General features: G+C 51.0%; 1 protein-coding gene across 2 annotated transcripts in view; it reads right to left on the reverse strand.

Moving 5' to 3' along the window:
• The window catches only part of MYO5B (myosin VB), a 332,937-nt gene that overhangs the window by 109,448 nt on the left and 204,986 nt on the right, over positions 1-18,503 (reverse strand). For both annotated transcript variants that reach the window (XM_077899806.1, XM_077899805.1), the window contains exons 7-10: positions 17,855-17,936; positions 12,641-12,748; positions 8,687-8,796; positions 2,406-2,671 (exon numbers count right to left, since the gene is read on the reverse strand). In XM_077899806.1, coding sequence (XP_077755932.1) covers positions 2,406-2,671; positions 8,687-8,796; positions 12,641-12,748; positions 17,855-17,936 — 566 coding nt within the window. The remainder of the gene's footprint in view (positions 1-2,405; positions 2,672-8,686; positions 8,797-12,640; positions 12,749-17,854; positions 17,937-18,503) is intronic.

The following is an 18,503-nucleotide window of genomic DNA, read 5'->3' on the forward strand; positions in this document are numbered from 1 at the left end:
ACTTTGTGGTACAGTCTGAAAAGGGAAATTAGATCCTCAGAAAGAACAAGGATTTAAAAAAAGAGGAGACCACATTGTGTGTATGAAGGAAGCACAGATGGTGGGAGACTCCTCAAGTCTGCTCATCCGTGGCCCCACAGTGGGACACTGCCCTCACTAGAGAGCTGTTGGCTGGCCTCAGAGGAAGCCAGGGCCGCTCCACGAGGAGAGGCCACACACAGGGCAGGGCTCTCAGGATCCCTACCTCACTACAGCCAAGTCTACCCAAACCACAGGCCAGCCCTCACTGAGATCCCTCTCTTCCCTCTGGGCAGCAACAGGACCTGAGAGGGAACAGACTCAACCAGGAAAAGCAAATGGCAAATATAAACACAAAATGCCAGCTTGCATGACATCTCCAGACCCCACAGCACAATCCCCCACCCATGAGCAGAGCCTTTCAGCGCGGATGCCCAGGAAGAGGCACCCCAAGAAGCCACGGTGCCCTGAGGGGGGAAGGGAGGTGTTGGTGATCGGCAGAGGTGAGGACCAATTAGCAGCTCGGAAGTCATGGAACCTTCCGTGCTACTCACAGCAGTGAGCCTACCTGTTAGGTTTCCCTGATCAGAAACTCAATTAGCTTCTTGCCCGGGTACATTAAGGGAATCGGGTCAAAGGCTGCAGCTTGAGTTTCTCTGGGTCTTACTGCAGAAGGGAACACTACAGGTCAGTTTTGAGGGGAACCCAAAACCCTGAAAATACTTGCAACAGAACAACAGAATTACGGCCCACCAGGAGCATGTCCCAGGGTACACATGCTGTTTTCCGCTCCCTGCAGAACCACCAGGGGGCTCAGCACAAAGGAGGCCATCAACTGGCCTGAGCACAGTTACCCGGGTACAGCCCTGAAGCTTCCCGGAGAAGATGCAGCCTCCCACTTCTGGCCCTTGGGTGATGCTCCACTGTGTGCTCACCTGCTAGGAGGTTCCTCCTTCACACTCGCTTTCTCCTACTGTCTCGACAATACTCCTGTTCCCAAAGGTGCCTCCTCCACCTCCCCTTTTTTACTCCTTCCCTTTGAAAGCTCCAGTTCGAACCCTACCTTCCACAGCAAGCTTTCCCTGACGGTGCCAACAAGCTTGCCCTCTCTGGCCTCAAGACTCATCTGACACTAAGTGCCCAAGTCCTCAAACAGACTCTGCTATAATTTCTTCTGTTGCCTTTTGTATTACAGAGCTCGCGTGTGTGACTTAATTCTTCAGCAGGAGGCCTTTGCAATGCCAGAAATCAAGTTTCCTTCTTCTGTGTCCTCCACACCATGCACCATGGGTTTGATCTGAAACCCAAGAGTGAGTGAGAGCAGAGACGTAACTAGGATGCCTTATCTTTGCACAGGGAGGTGGCGCCTTCTAGGAGATCCTCTCCACTAGAGTCTCAGCATAAGGTAGGTCCCAGCTCACCATCCCACTAGCAGTAGTTTCCACTAGAGCACCCTATTCTTATGACTCTGTACTTCCATGGCTCTGAGTTTCTATTTTAAGACAGAAGCCATGACTTCTATGATATAAAGGCCCAGGAGGACTCAATCTATTATTAGCTTAAAGAGGGCAAGACATTGATCGTAAAGGATTGTAAGGGAGGTTGCAAACCAGGAGACCTATTTCAAAAAAACTCTAGAAGGATCTAGAAAGAACCTCAGAGAGACGGTGGCTCAACACTTCATTTTAGGCTACAGAAACAAAAGACCAGAAAGTGACTATGATCTGTGGAGAGTCATCCACCGAGCTGGTGACAGCAGTGAGTTAGAACCCCTGTCTCTTGACACCTAGTCAGGTCGACTTACTGTTGTGCCATGCTGCCTCTCTCCGTAAAATATGCTGTTATAAATAACAGTTCTTGCCATTAGGCTATTATTCTGAAAAGAAGAAAAGCCTCAAACATGGCCACACATGTCTTACAGCACTGGACAAAATCATGGTATTACAATAACCATCTTGATGGGTAATATGGTGAGTGGAGTCAAATGGTAGATTTGAACAAAACAGTTGAGACACAAAGCCTGAAATTGAGTTCAGAGCAGCTCCGGGCCAATGCTAGGCAAGACCCTTCCTTCTCCAGGCTTGCTTCCCAGGTGGAAAGAAGGGTGCATAGAGGGCTCCTCAATGGAGGAGCTACTGGGGTTCTGATGGGAGCCATTCTCCTCTGGAACTTCCATATTGTATGACACCTCGTGTCCCTTACCTCAGGCCACTAGATTCCTGTAGAGACCCCAATCCCTGTGACAACCATATAACGGTCCCACAGTTCACACTCTGGTTGAGAGGAGGGGAGCTTGGGAAGCTCGCCAAGGCACCTGCCAGCTCTGAAATGCTAGCAGGGAGACACAACTATCAGGTGGCATGAAAGGAGGCTGAGCACAGGCCTACCCGTATATGTCCAGGACACCGATGAAGGAGTGTTGCTTGAGAGGGGTGTACAGGGCCTTGTTGATGTGCTCTACAATCCAGCTGAACAGCTGGGCATAGATGTGCTTGGCCAGGGCGTTGCGTGCATTGACCACCTGCTGCAGGGACATAGTCTTGACATAGGTCTCTGAGGTGGTGACCAGCTTGCGATGGCAGAGCCAGTGCTCCATCTGACTGTGCTCCACCCCCAGCAGGCGGCAGAAGCTGTTCAAGTGTTCATCCTGGGGCTGGAAGAGACACGGGAGATGGTCTGAGGCAGGGAGCAGAGGGCAAGCCCACCACCATACCCTCCCCTAGGGGCAGGAGCCCACCCAGCACCCCGGAATCGCAACATCCCCAGGGCAGCTCTGGAAGGTTCTCACACTCACGCACCACATGGAGGGGTAAACTTATCATACCACATTATCGGGGCTTTAAAAAACAAATGCTTCCCAACTTTTCCTATGCCGCCTCCACTGCCAACTGGTGGCTAAGGCACAGGCTGGAGAGGTTTCCCTGAGTGAAGGGAGCAGGGTGAGAATGGACAACTTAGAGATGGATAAATCCATGAAGAGTAAGGGGCCAGAAGGCAGCAATAATCGTACAAATCACACATGCAGAATCAATCCGTGTACAGTTCCCACCTGCAGGGTCCCACATGCAGGGCTTAGCCCACAGCCCAGGAAGTCCTTCCACACGAGCGTTACCCTTGACCAGCAATCAGTCTAACAGCTGTATGTTTGTTTGCTTTTTTTTAAATTTTTATTTATTTAAGATAGTCACACACACAGAGAGAGAGAGGCAGAGACACAGGCAGAGGGAGAAGCAGGCTCAATGCACCGGGAGCCCGACATGGGACTTGATCCCGGGTCTCCAGGATCGCGCCCTGGGCCAAAGGCAGGCACTAAACCGCTGCGCCACCCAGGGATCCCCTGTATGTTTGTTTTTTTTAAAAAAAGATTTCAACAAGAGCAAGAGTGCAAGAGTGCCAGCAGCTGGGAGGGCAGAGAGAGAGAGAAGCAGGCTCTGCACACGGGGCTCGATCCCAAGACATGAATCCCAGGATCATGACCTGAGCCAAGGGCAGATGCCCAACCAACTGAGCCACCCAGGAGCCCCCAGCTGTAGGCTGTGAAATGAGCTCAGAACCGAGCCAAGCAAACATCCTTCCCATGCTGATGCCGCAGTGTTGGAAGCTTTGACTTTCTTGCTCCTCGGCCTCGGTGACATTAAGGAGCATATAGTTAGTGTCACATTCTTGAAGCCCCTGCTGCTTGGGGAAAGCAGCCAATCGATATGAAAAGCTAGGACCAACAGCAAGGATACAGAACAGACCTGGACTTGAGAAAAGCCACTTGGAACATTCTAGCTGGCACCACCACCCACCCTCCAGAGCTGGAGGGACAGCTAGGAATCCTTCCAGCGAAGCCCCTTCTCTGGGGAGGTAAGCAGCACTGTCCCAGGGAGGTCCCCGGGCACCTTCTGCTCAGTGGATCTGAGCTCCACCCTCAGCTCCTGCCATCTGCTTCTTGGGTCCCTGGTAAGCACATCACCCACAAGTCTTGTCTCCATTTAACCCACACGTGTAAGCCAGATACTCCTTGTTAGTTGTTCAGGGCACCCCACCAAAACTCCGTCCTTCACTCCCTCACCTACCCCCCCCTCGAAAGCAGGGAACCCCACCACCAGCCTGTCACACTGCTTATTAACTCTCAGGCAACAGGGGACTATTTAGAACATGATGTGCCTTAAATGCTTGGCCCTAAATTGCTTGTGGGACTCATTTTCTGATGAGGCTGTCTTGTAGGGTTTAAATGAGAGCATAAACGTTCTAGGAAAATTAACGCACATAACTACCATTTCCCCTTTAACGCCACTCTCCAGGCTTTTTTATAGATATTTAAAATCCATCTACCCGAAACAAATATAATTACAACATAACAGAATGTCAGAGTAGGAAAGAACCTCCCAGCAAGGCCAGGGTTCTTCCACAGTGTGGTCTGTGGAGCCATAGTTAGGAAGCACGTTAATTGGCCTTACCTAACAAAAGGGGCACTTGACGACCCAGGTTAGACCTGACTGAGCTGGTTTGTTCACGGGCCCTGAAAGCACCAAGAGGCATATTGTATGCAGCATTTCCTGAACTTCACTGACCAAAGAACCCTTACCTTCTTAAGAAATTGCCTAGGGCTGTGGTTCCCAGGAAAATTTGTGGGAATCATCATTCTAACCCAACCCCACTTATTTTTCAGAGGAAGAAAATGAGAAAGAGCGAGGCAGCTCTGACAGAGGCCCAGAGCTCCTAATTTAGCTGGGGGAAGACATTCAACTTGGGCTCAGCAGGTGAGGCCACCATAGCCACTTCCTCAGACCCATGGCATTTCGGTCTCTGGGCAGCAGCCAGCACCTGCCTGCTCTTCCCCCAAAGAGAAGTCACGTGTAGTACCGTTAGACATCTGGGGACTGCTCAGCAGGCAACAGCTGCAGAGATGACAAGAGTCCAACCTCTTAGTCTGACCCACTTCTAAGAAATTCTTAGTTGCAGCTGGATTCCTGACACGTAGGGGGCCTGCTGGCCACAAACATGACCGCTCAAGGCCTGCTCCCAGTACCCTCTGCTCCCTGGCACCTCCCAGGTGAACATGGTGGAGACAGGACCCCAAGTCCTGGAATTGGTGATCACCTCAGGACAGGATCCCACCTGCTGCGAGGGCTGCGGCTTGCCCCCACCCCCCTTACCTCCTCCCAACTGTTGATTGAAGAAGGTGCTGAGACTGATTTAACACCATACAATTACATTTAAGCTTAATTAAATGATGCTAAATCCATTAAGAATAGCCAGAATGGTAGGTAGATTAGGTTTTGTGGGCCTGTACTGCCAAATTCTAGAAACAAATTGGCCTCTGGTGTCCAAGTAATTGCACACTGTTGCCTCTCCAAGGTAACTGGCAGAGTCATGGAACACATTTTCATGCTTTAATTAAAAATCCAGACTACCGAGCAGAAGGCATACCGTGCATGGACAGACAGCCTTTCCAGCAGGAGGCCCACTGTCTGCACTGGAGGAATAAACCAAAATCCACTGAGAAAGACTTTCACTAGTAACCATTTAGTGAGCACTTCTTGCGCACACACCGTGTACCCAGCCCATGCACGGCACTGCCAGGGGCATCAGCCCGGGGATGACACCCTGCTCCAGGCTGGCAGTGACACAGGAAAACCACAGGGCTGGGGTCCGAGGTGGCTCTGCCATGAACGGTCATCACAGTCTCTGTGGGCCTTAGTTTCTCTAACCCTGTGCAGTAACAGGGCTGCCCAGAAGGTCCACTCTGGCTCCAACCAGGGTACCAGGCCAGGGCTCAATCACATGAGCCCGGGGCTCAGGTAGGTCATAGCACCCCCACCCCACAGGTTAGGGAGCAGACTTGGAAAGGTTAACTATCAGTAAGCAGCAGAACCAGGATCTAACCCCGGCCGTCCTGACTCAGCTCTTACACACAAGGAGTTCTCTGCACAGTCTCTAAATAGAAAGCAAGGCGAGATCAGCCTAGACCAAGTTCCTGTGGTCAAAAGCCCAACTTTCTGGGGCACTTGGAGGGCTCAGCCAGGTGAAGTGTCTGCCTTTGGCTCAGGTCATGACCTCGGGGTCCTAGATGTCGAGCCCCGCATCGGGCTCCCTGCTCAGCAGTGAGTCTGCTTTTCCTTCTCCCTCTGCCCTTCCTCCCTGCTTGGGTGCTCTCTTTCAAATAAAATTTTAAACAGGGCAGCCCTGGTGGCCCAGCGGTTTAGTGCTGCCTTCAACCCAAGGTGTGATCCTGGAGTCCCGGGATCGAGTCCCACATCGGGCTCCCTGCATGGAGCCTGCTTCTCCCTCTGCCTGGGTCTCTGCCTTGCTCTGTGTGTCTCTCATGAATAAATAAAATCTTAAAAAAAAATAAACTGGGGATCCCTGGGTGGCTCAGCGGTTTAGTACCACCTTTGGCCCAAGGTGTGATCCTGGAGTCCTGGGATCGAGTCTCATGTTGGGCTCCCTGCATGGAGCATGCTTCTCTCTCTGCCTGTGTCTTTACCTCTCTCTCTCGCTCTCTCTCTCTCTCTGTTTCTCTCATGAATAAATAAAATCTTTAAAATAAATAAAAATCTTAAAAAAAAACATAAAAAACAATCTGACTTCCTGTTATCTCAGAGAGAGAGTCCCCGCTGCCCAACTGGTGTCCAAAACCATATGGCTTTCTCCCTCTTCTCCCCAAACCACCACCTGTGATCTCTGTCCTCTCTTCCCCAAGTACGTGCCTTGGTATTCCCACCTTTGTGTAGTCCTTACAGAAACACTCGGTGGTGCCAACGTGTGTCAGGGTTGGAAGAGAGCACACCAGCCCCAGCCCCAGAGTTGAGTGGGGGAAGCCAGCACTGATCAAGCATCGACTCATCAGGCACCCACCTAACATGCTGGGCACCATCTAGCAGCTGCCTTCAGAGACTGTGGAGTCTCACCAGGGGAGAGACATGCAGCCAACCACCCCACAGGAAACATAAAATTACAACCATGCTAAGCACCTCAGAGAACAGGTACAGATGTGGTAAGAATCCATGATGGGGGAGGTGGGACTGGGGGAGGGGCAGGGTGTGGGGTGGGTTGGAAACCAAAGAATATGGGCCACCTTTCCTGTACCTCAAAGACCCAAACCAGGAGTTTCTCAAAGAAAATATTCCTAATGTCACTTGTCCCTACACCAGGACACCTATGGCTGCCCTAAGGAACCAAGGGGCATTTACTGGGGTATGGCTGGGGGTTAGGTACAGACCCTTTATGCCTTCCTCACAAGGAGAAAGATATGAGGGCAACTTGTCACTGGCCCAAAGGCCTCAGGGTCAGGGAGTATGCGGCCTCCACTGGAGGGGCACCGAGTCCTCACACTGCCAGGGTCCAGGGCCTGCTTGCACAGCACAGGCTCTCTCACAGCACCGTTGCTGCCAACCTCATTGCCCGCCCACCCAATACACCCCGGCATCATCCATGGCCACCTGACACTGCTTGACTCCAACATTCCCCCCTTTTGCACTGGGCCCAAGCACATGAGCCCCAAAGCTCTCCTGAGGTGGCAGGTTCCACGCCAAAGGTGGCGGCAACCTTGACAGGCCCAGACCCCCCACCACCCCCAAGACCATTTCTCTTTCAGGGAAAATGTATGGGTCAAGGGGGGGTGGCCAGATGCCCACTACCATTCAGGTCTTCCTCTCTCTAATGGCAGGACCAGTTTCACCTTCTGATGAGCCTGAAGTCCAGGCAAACAGCAGGAGATTAACAAACATTTGTCAATTGAAAAGGCATCAGTTGTGAGTGGGGTGGACACATAGGCCCACATTTGTAGTCTATAGGATTGTCTTCTATCTTTTCCCAGAATCTTGGTTTCTTTTTTTTTCTTTCTTTCTTTTTTTTTTTTTTTTTAAAGAATCTTGGTTTCTAAATTCTAAGTCATCGGGAGTAAGAATTGAACATCGTACCTCCCCAGGACTTAGCCACTCAGGGGCACAAGAAAGGTATTTAATCAACAACTGAAGATTTACCTTTTTAAGGTGAGCATACCAAGGTTGGACCTAGCCTGACACAAATATCCAGGAGCACACCCAGCTGCTATGTATAGGCCTACATGTCTCCAACACCTCCTGCATCCAACCACCTAGATGTTTCCTATCTAGCACATGACTGGTGCTACACCGGGCACCAGGAAGATAACAGTCACTCTGAGCATTTATAGGGTAATTCACAATCTGCAATGCTGTCACACACAGATGTCTCCATATTCCGCATCGTACTGTCATAATCTTGCCAAGTGAGGTCATCTTTTGTCTACCGGATTATCCTGTAAGCCCCTTGAAGACAGTCACCAAATATGGCATCCAACACGCCTTCATCTCCTTGCTGCATGGACCTCAGTTGGGGACTCAGAAAGTACTCATGGAGTGGTAACACTTTGTAGAATTCCATGGACATCAGAGTACTTGGAAAAGTAATCCACGAGAAAAAGAACTTATTTAACAGCCACTAAACTCCCTGCCCTCAGCGATAGAAATTTGATGGCAGCTGATTTGAAAAGGATGTATTCTTTTAAAAAATTATCAGCAAGGGAACAGAAACCATTACTGTTAAGAATAAATAACCTAGGAGCGTCCTCTGAGCACGAGGACACATTTCAGTTGTATAAGACTCTAAGAGCAGAGTCAATTGTGTGTTTTATCTTGGGTGCTCGTGTGCGACTTACTGATACACTACAGGAATCACCATCACGCTCAGCCTGAATCTCCACATTTCCAAGGTGCAGGATAGAAGCAATTATCTTAAAAATGCTTATCTGATGGGACTCTCTCACTCCTGCAAAGAAAAAAAAAAAAAGAAGAATGAGTGACACTCAGCATCCACGGTAGGATAGAAAGGACATTTTACCCTTTTTTAAAGGACTTAAAAAAAAAAAAAAAAAGGTTTGATTTTCCTTTCTGGACCTAAAGTGATCCAGGCTCCTCACCAGTAATTACCACCACTCACAGTAACAGCTCAGAGGGTGAAGGGGCTCCCTGGACTAGAAGGTAAATATCCTCACTCTGATTGTCCTGATCAAGCCAGGTGGGTTATGCTACTATTTTAACTTCTCCAAGAGCAAAGGAGTGATAACAATCATGCGGACTCATTTTCAACTTCATTTCAACCAAATACTTTATGGATGTTTTCATGAGTTTAACAAGAATGGTCATTTCTCTCTGAACCTAATATCCAGCAAACATCTGTGTCCCACGTCCAGAGTACCAATGGGGGAGGAAGAGGAGGACTTCTGGACAAGCCAGCTCCCCGCCATTGCCAGGCAGGCCCGCACTCCATGCTCTTTGTCAGGTACAGACACACACAACCTAGAACCATCGTGGCAGCAAATGCCTGCTGCCGCATCGACTGGTTATCAAAGACATGGATGATTTCTTAAAGTTTACATGTAGCTTTAAGGCATTATCATTTCTTTCTGCATAACAGAAGATCAGACCTACAGAAAAAGGTTACAGAATAACAGAACACACGTCAACCTACCACTCAGCTTGAGAAATAATGCAGTTGTCTCCCGTATTTCTCTCTGGCTGCAATTATTTTAAAGGCAATGCTTTATACAGGCAAAAAAAAAAAAAAAAAAAAAAAAAAAAAGTCAGCGACACCCATAAAAAATGGGAGGTGAAGATGGAATATACTAGGACTGAAAACTACCGATCATGTGGACTACACAACCATGAACTGGACTAGCTCTAGACCTAATGATAGACGACTATTATTACTGTGTAAGCTCCATAGGGGCAGGAAGTTACTTTTAAAGTTTTCAATATAAAATTTTAAAATATACAAAAAAAATAGCCATGAGATAATGAACCCCTGTTCTTGCCCTGGCACTTAGGTACTCAGAAACATGAATAATGGTTACAAACTCCAAGTATTCACAAATGTCTGCAGAAATGCATGAGCCATTCAAATAACTGGTTTGGGTCAATTGAAAAAAATAAATAAATAAAAAACCAGCTGGAAGCCAAAAAATTTAGCATGACTGATAAGACTCAAAAAAGGAAGACAGGTTAAAGCAAGAGGTTGATACCCCAGATGAGATAGGGGACTTGATGCTTGCATACCCAGAGACCCACTGGGGAGTAAAGTACAAGGCTTTCAATCAGTGCTCAGAATGTCCTGCACCCAAATAGATCCTATTTAAAGTACTGGCCAGGAAGCTGGTTTGGGACCTTCACAGGAGGGACAGATCACTTTTCTCTCCCCTTCGCTTATTCTTGGGAACAAATGCTCTGTCAGTTTCCAAAGCCTACACCACAGTGTCATGGTAAGAATATAACTAGTAGATAGGAGATACTGAATAACTATTGAGTCCTAACGATAGTTAGGCTTTGTGCACTCTACGGACCAGAAAGTCCCTTCTTGATATACTATTATAACAGGCAGTACCTCACTCTAACAAGCAAAACACCAAAGAGCAAACAATAAAACTGAAGGTATAAAACAGGGGTTGGCAACCGATGACCATGGTGTGTTTTTATCAATAAAGTTTTATTAGAAAGGTCATGCCCATTCATTTTGTCTGTGGCCACCTTCACACTCTAGTGGCTGAGTGGCTGCTTCAAAAACTGCAGGGCGCAGGAAGCCCCAAATATTTAAAATCTTGTCCTTTAAGAAAGAGTTAAAGGGCAGCCCTTGTATTTCAGCGGGTTTAATGCCATCTTCAGTCCAGGGCATGATCCCAGGGACCCAGGATTGAGTCCCACATCGGGCTCCCTGCGTGGAGCCTGCTTCTCCCTCTGCCTGTGTCTCTGCATCTCTCTCTCTCTCTGTGTGTCTCTATGAATAAATGGATAAAATGTTAAAAAAAAAAAAAGAGTTAAAGTAAAAACGTGGATGTGTTCATTCAAGAGTAAGAAAGAAAGACTTCTCACAACAGATTTTCAAATGCCACTTGCTTGGTGAATGAAAGTATCCAGCCTCCACGGAGCCTCAGAAGAACCACTTCTTCTTGGATCAGCAGCCTCCAGGCTGCCCCCCGTCAAACCAGGCAGACTGATCCCCTGCTCAGAAAGTCCCCTCCATACCCACTCCCCAGCTGAAGGGTAAAATGACCGTTTCCCCTTTGCCTCCTGGTGGAATGTCCAGCTCGGTCAAAGAGGACCGTCGCGACTCCACAACCCAACAGCAGGAAGGGATCAAGCGTGTCTCTGGTTCTCATCCTCCGCAGTCCGTAGTTTGTGTCATCTTGGTGGCCCAGGAACACCCTCGGACCACACCCTCTCCATGAGCAGTTGCTTCTGGAACCTCCTGGTCCCATCACACCCTGGGACAACTACTGCCTGTGCAGACCAGCAACGGCACACACCCTCTGGCAGGAGTTTTCACCAGTGGGCTTCTTCACCTTGAGGTAACCGCCTGCTCCCAGAAGTGGCTGGAATCTCAGTGAGTCAACAATTACTTTATCAGCAGCTCTTCCTTGTGCCTTTGCACCTGCTACTTCTTGGCCCTCAAGTTCTTACACCCCTTTTAATCATCATCAACCACTGCTCTAGTTAAGTTACATCTTTTGTTGGAACAACCAGTGAGGTTTGTCATTATTTCATGAGCACAAAAGATAAAGTCAGTCTACCTACCGATTAACCAGAGGAGTGAAAAGCACTCAGACTTCAGCACGTGAAAGTTTGGGTCCTACCCACAGAGAGATCAGGGCATGTCCTGCTGGGCCAGGTGTTACTTGGACATTAGCTAAGAATGCCCAGATTCCCACCAAAGAACCTGAGAAATGTGGCTCTGGAGTAGTCAGGTGACTCAGAAGCCAACCATCTACCTCTGTCAGAGAAGAGGCTGTGGGGAAACACAGGGGCCACCCTGAGCCACTTTGTGAGTCTCACGCTGACCCCCCCAAGCTTTGTTTTTCTGGCTGCAGATCCCAGAGACTCACTCATTCAACTTCTCAGTTATGGCAGGCTTGCCTTTCCCTTCACCACTTATGGCTCCTCTTCCTCAAAAATGGCAAGAGAGGGCGACTGGGTGTCTCAGGCCGTTAAGCGTCTGCCTTCAGCTCAGGTCATGACCCCAGGTCCTGGGATCAAGTCCTGAATTGGGCTCCCTGCTCAGTGGGGAGCTTGCTCCTCTTCCCCCTTACTCTGCCTTCCCCCCTGCTCGTGTGCACCTGCTGTCTCAAAATCTTTTTTAAAAAATAGCAGAAGAAAGGTCTTTTCTCTCCCCCTATTATCCTTTAGGTCCAGAAGGGCAGAGAGATGTCCGAGAACTCCACATTATGCTCTATACAGAAAGAGCCATAAGGGAGAGGCCACCGTATACGTGAGCGCACTACCAGACCTTTACGGCCGGCTTCCATTTGGATCCCAGGACTGTGGTACGTGGGTGGGTTTGGTTCTAAAGACACGATCTTTCTGTTGGAACACGTGACCTCTAGACCCAGACCACAGCATGAGGAGATAGGGCTCTTTCTCATTTTACTTCAAGGGCCTGAGGAAGTAGAAAGCGTCACTTTGCAGCACCCGAGAGCTGCGATGGAGTGACAACTGGACGACATTCACCAAGGGCAACTGGGATTCCATGAGCTTCCACAGGCTGGCAAAGTGGGACATCGTCGTGCTCCTCTACTCTCAGTAAAGTCAACGTCCAGGCCTTTCCCCAGCAGGAAGCTGCTTACCCAGCAACGTGAAGGCTTGTCGTGTCTTCTCAAAGTCCTCAGCATCGTCTATGCCCTCGATGCGTATGTCTCCTCCCTGTGAGGTGTAGAAGAAGTCCTCGGCACATGCTGCAGGAGACACGGAGGAAAGGCATCAGGCATGGGACAGAGGTCCCATCCTGCTTTATACCCCATGTGTCCCCACAGACCACATCCCATGAGGATCTTGACTCCCAGGCCAAGATCTTATTCCCAACTGGATGTGCAACCCTTACAAACCATCATGTTCATCGACCGTGGCAGATGGAAAGCAAACTGGCTCAGGAAACCCTGAACCCTACACTGAGCAGAGAGAAGGCGCTGTTGTGTTGGTATAAAACCAGTATGTGAAGAACACGTGAAGGGGGAAACATCACAGGCAGCTCCATTTACAGGACTCACCAAAGACCTGCTTTTTAAGAAGGATCTGAGGAGCACCTGGCTGGTGTGGTGGGTTAAGCACCTGATGCTAGGTTTTGGCTCAGGTTGTGATCTCGGGGTCGTGAGATTGAGCTCTGTGTCGGGCTCTGTGCTCAGGGTGGAGAGCTTGACTCGCATGCTCTCTCTCTGCCCCCACTGTTCCCTGTGCTTGGTCTATCCCTAAATCTTTTTTTTTTTTTTTTTTTTAAGGATCTGATATACAGTGAGGGACATGCCCAGCCTAGAACTGCAGACTTCCACACCTGTTGTCGACAACCTGAGTCTGACCACCTCACCTGACAGAGCAGAGGCACGGACACGCCCAAGGGGATGGGGTTTTTTTGCTCATTTGTTTTACCAAGTTGGGGTACCCCCCCCCAGTTCTTCGGCACGTGAACAGACCCAAGTTGAGACACTCACATGTTGGCTCTCACCTCCAGCTTGATTCCTCTCAGGCTCCACTAACGGCCTGAGGGGCAGCAGGCAGGGAGGGGCCCAGGCTCTGCCCGCGAGTCTAGGGCCAACCTCAGCAGAGGGCCAAACAACACAACGAGCCCAGGGTGGCATCACAGGACAGCTGTGGATGCCGGCATTTAGGGCAACGATACACCCAACCAGAACTACCCCCAAAAAAATCACATTTTCCATGAGGCACGGGACCTCTGTGTAACACAACCTGGCCCAGTGTTTGGAATCTCTAACTGGACCACGTCTGATTTCGACCAGATACCAAAGCCGGACGCTGGCGTCTGCTGTGCTATTTCTGTCAAGACAGTAGCAACAGCTCCCCAGAGTGCGTTGGCTGGGATACTCATCACCCAGGACACTTTGTCATGCTTTCATGGCAACATCCAGTCCTCCCTGAACATGTGATCTGCCAACCTCACCCCTTAGGACCTCGCTCCATCCTGCCCGCCACTGCCCGCCATCTGACTTCAGGAGGCATCACGGTCCGGGGACCACTGCCCAATGCTAACCTGGTCTCCCTGCTTCTGCAACAGTCCCTCCAGATCCACCTTCAAACTGCTGGGGATTCTGGTCACACTGCACTCCCCCCCCCATCTAAAGCCTTTTACAGGCCCCGCCTGCCCCACTGCCCTCAAGACAAAGGTCAAGCACCCAGAAGAATCTTCCAGACCTTTCGTGAAGCAGCCTCAACCTCCTCTTGCCTCTCCCAACTCAGGGCCAGCCCACCCTTCCACACCTCTTGCCCCAGATCCACTGGTTCCTGTCATTCCTCAGTACCCCACCACCACCACACCCACCCCACTCACCTCTCCTTTCCTGTCTCTTCCATTTCCCACCACACATCCTCTGCTCCTGGCCACATTCCAGTAAAGGCTCCCTGCTAGGCCCGGCTGGGAAGTGGCAGGACTCAGACCCAAACCCTGCCTCACACAAGCCAAGCGAGGACCATCAGGTAACACTCCCCACGGGAGTGGAGAGCAGAGTGCCTGTCGCAGCTTGGGAGGGAAGACTTCCTGGAGGAGGGAGTGAATGCTGCTGACCAGAGCACCTGAGTTGGGAGAACAAGGGCTTCCACCCCAGGCACCCTGACGGCCACAGGGAAGGCAAAAGGTCACAAAGGGGTCACAGCAGGTCTCTGTGCAAGACAGTAGATTCATTCCTTCATATCGAATCCCCCTGCAAGGTTGGGCACGGAATCCAAGTTTCAAAAGCTTAAGAAAAAGCGTCATTTTTTTCTTCTCATTCACCCTTTAAAGTACTTCCTTTCATGGTTTTTCCAAAGCCTATGTGAAGATAACTGAATATACTTATTCCCCTTTCTCATATAGGCAAACTGAAGATCACAGGCCTTGAGGGGGTTTTCCAGGCTCCTGCAGACTTTAGCCAGGCCCGCGAGCCCATTACCCCATTGTGTAAATGGTCGTTTAGGACCTGGTTTTGCCACCAACACAAGCGAAGTCGTTATCAAAAGTTATCAGCTGACACACTGGAAAAACAGACAAAGGCACCAGACCCCTCTGTCAGAAGAAAGGAGGCATTTTCAGTGTCTGAGACCCTCCATTGTCAACATCCGTCCTGGCTGATGTTCTGAGCACCCACCTTCCCTGCTCCCGTTCCCAAACTCAGGCACTCTGGCTGGGGCTCAGCACAGCTCTCTCCTGATTCATCTGAATCCCACTGAGATCATTTTTCAGGTTTGCAATCATCTCTGTCACCATCACACCCAGACCCTCGTAGGAAACCTTCCAGCAGGAGACCGTTTCCGGCCAACGGTTCAGCAGCTCTGGGTGCTGCCCTCCCTTCCAGCCCATGGAGCCATTCAGGACTGTCCCATCCCGGAACAACAGTTCTTGCCTCCAGTTTGGGTCTCTCATTACTTAGTGTTTCCCAGGAGAAAGACACCACAAAATCCCCTAGAACTGGCTCAACAGACGGACACTGTACAGTGTACAGACTAGACAGTGTGCAGGCGCAGGGGAGGCCCGAGCCCAGCAATTAGAGCAGAGGACCTGCAGGGCTGGCTGGGGGCCAGCGCTTCACCTGGTAGGCAATGCTCAAACTGTCCAAAGCAAGAGAGGCTGTTGCTGTGACTGTCAGTGCAGCAACGGAAGTAAAAAAATAACTTATTCCTTATCACCTGAAGGTTGTATTTAAGGAAATAAATGTCCTTTCCACCTGTTTTTACCTTTATTCACACTTTGGCCAATCATCCTGAGGTCACTGTAATGCAACAAACCACTGACAGGGTATTGAAAATATAGGCGGCCCGGATGCCCATGTGCTCCTCTGTTCTGAAATGCACAAAACCCTCACCGAGCCACAGGGTGTGGCCAAGACTTCCATGCGCTTGAGTACGTTTTAGGCAAAAAGGAGAAAGGAGGCCACCCAGTAGATCCGCTTGGAGCTGTTGGCTAGTCCTCCACTTACACTTCGTCTGCAGTCACCCCGGCAGGGCTAGTGGTGGAACTGCCAGGCTCCAGAGCTCACAGCCCACCAGGCCACACGTGGCCTCGCCCTGCGCACGAGCGCTCACCAGCACCTCTCAGCTCTGCTCTAAGATGTTCTTGGAGGGCACGCGCATGTAGGACAGTACAAGACACTGATCACACTGGGTAGCTTTCAACTAACTGTTCCAGCTGGGGCCCAAGGAATCTGGCATCTTGCTGAAACACAGGATAAGGAAAAGCCACTGAAAAAAAAAATTCAATGCATTTATGTAATTGCAAAAAAAAAAAAAAAAAATTAAAAGGATTCACCCCATGCCCATATTCTTAAAGTTACATTTGGGATAAATGGTCCAAATGCAAAGGATCTTTCTGGCACTTGTTCATTTTTCTATAAAAACGACTTTAGAAAAAGTTCATCACTGCAGGCTGGCCCTGAAGCATCTAGCTGGGCGCACTGTCTCCTCTGGGAAGGAAGACAGCAAAGGCCTTTAGTGTGGCCTGTCTTCCTGGTCACTTGTGGCCATAAACCAACGTCCGAGCCCCAGGTACTAGCTCAGGGAGGCCTGCATCCAACAAGGCTCATATCTGTCATGTGCAAGGAGTCTGCAGGCTCACTGCCAGGAGATGCCCTCCAGGGCTTCCTCCCCTGGTTCTCAGATTCCTTTTCCTGGGAGCCTCGGGACCTGCCCCAGCGTGCCTCCCTCAGCGTTCCCTTACCACCTGGTGCTGTGAGTGACTGTAGCTAAGCTCATGGCTGTTACGTTCCACACTCCACCCCCAGGCCTAACATGGCCAGTGCGGGGTCAGTAGAGGAACGAGGGCTAAGCCACAGGACCTGGACACCGAATGCCACAGGAACTCATAAGCAAAGCCAAGAAGTAGGAGGGCAGCCTGAGCCTGTGGCTACCGGGTGTGTGTCAGCTCCCAGGGTCACAGGCTGGGCCAGGCCCTGCAGACTGCCAGGACCAGTGTCATGGATGGCACCAGGAGTCAGTGTCCCACATAGATGCACAAGGACTAAGCAGCCTCCGTGTAGACACCCAGCTGTCCACACATCAGTGACTGCTGAGCCCCCCACGAGACAGACAAAAGGCCAGAGACGGTGCTTGGCAAACGCACGAGGCTACGCGGGCAGCCCGCATGCTTGTGACATGACACACATCCATCAGGGTCTGATGGCTCTGAGACTCAGGGCCTCCGAGAGCACGGAAGGGCAGGCTGGCCCGAGGAGAGCCCTCTGCACATCTCTGAAGCAGGCTGCTCACCCCTCTGGCTCAGCCCCAGCCTTGCGGCCCTGTCTCCACGCACACTCAGCCCTCAGTCCTGGCATCACAGACACACACAGGGGAATCCGGACCCACCCGAAGGCTATGTACCTCCCAAGCGGCACCACCCCAGGGCTCCACTGTGGCCTCCTGCTCCCCACCCCACCTCTTGCCTTCCCTCGGCCTCCATCCTTCATTTGGATTAAACCCACAGGCCCAATTCCATTATGAGCATCAGCTACGTCTCTAGACCCTCCAGAGAGGGACATACTGTTTGTCTACAGTGGAACCATTTTCCAAAAATACCGCATGGAAATTCTGTGTTCTACAAAATCCTGCCCTAGCCCCTGCCTCCAGGTGCCCTAACGGTTCTCTGTGGCCGGCAGCCTGGCTACAACTGGCCGAGCGTACGGATCAGACGCTAATGCCCAAGGAGGTGTGTGGGGGTCATGTCCACATAGGAGGCAGGGCCGGGACAAGAACCCACAGCGGAGGGATGTGGGCTGAGCAGGCCTTCCTCTCCCCCCCACCCCCCGGGGCCCCCAGGCAGCACCCACAGCGGCCTCAACCCAAGGGCAGGCACCCCGTCTGCGTACTTAGCATAAGCTCTTTGAATTCCGGCAGACTGGCTGCAGCACAGAGCTGGTAAAAGATGTGGTAATTGCGCTCATCTTCTGCCTGGAGGAGGAAAGAAGTTCAACAGTTTTAGGGCAGTGATCTCCCCCACGATCCTGCCACTTGTGCTAGTCCCAGAGTCCCCTGGTCACAGAGGTCAAGAGCTCACGTTTTCCCTCGAGTCTGCTGCCTACCGCCCCCACCCCCCATCGCCTTTCCGTTCCCTCCGTGCCTGAGGAGTGCGATGTCTCGTGTGATTTCCTTCTTCCCACACGGAAGAGCCCTGCTCTGCCACAGAAGGAGGCTGGCCAGCCAGCACACGCTCGTTCAGGGGCCGTGGGCAGGCTCGGGGTAGGCTTTGCCTCCCTCAGGAGGCCGGGAGCTAAGTCAGGGCCATGTGCCCACCTGTCAAGCCAGACTGACACAGTTGCCAATGGGCCAAAAGGGGCAGGTTTACAGCAGACATTCGGGCTCCGCTGCCTTCAACTGACAGAGCAGGGGTGGGGCTGGGGGCTCCAGGAGACCTGGGCAGGGGGAGACGAAGGCTGGAGGGGTGCTCCCAGAGGACTTGGCCACAGGCACAGCCCAGCAGGCTGTTTTCCTTGGGTGCAGTGAGATGAAGGTGGGGGG

The sequence above is a fragment of the Canis aureus genome, chromosome 6 (genome assembly GCF_053574225.1).
Source record: "Canis aureus isolate CA01 chromosome 6, VMU_Caureus_v.1.0, whole genome shotgun sequence".
Lineage (NCBI taxonomy): Eukaryota > Metazoa > Chordata > Mammalia > Carnivora > Canidae > Canis > Canis aureus.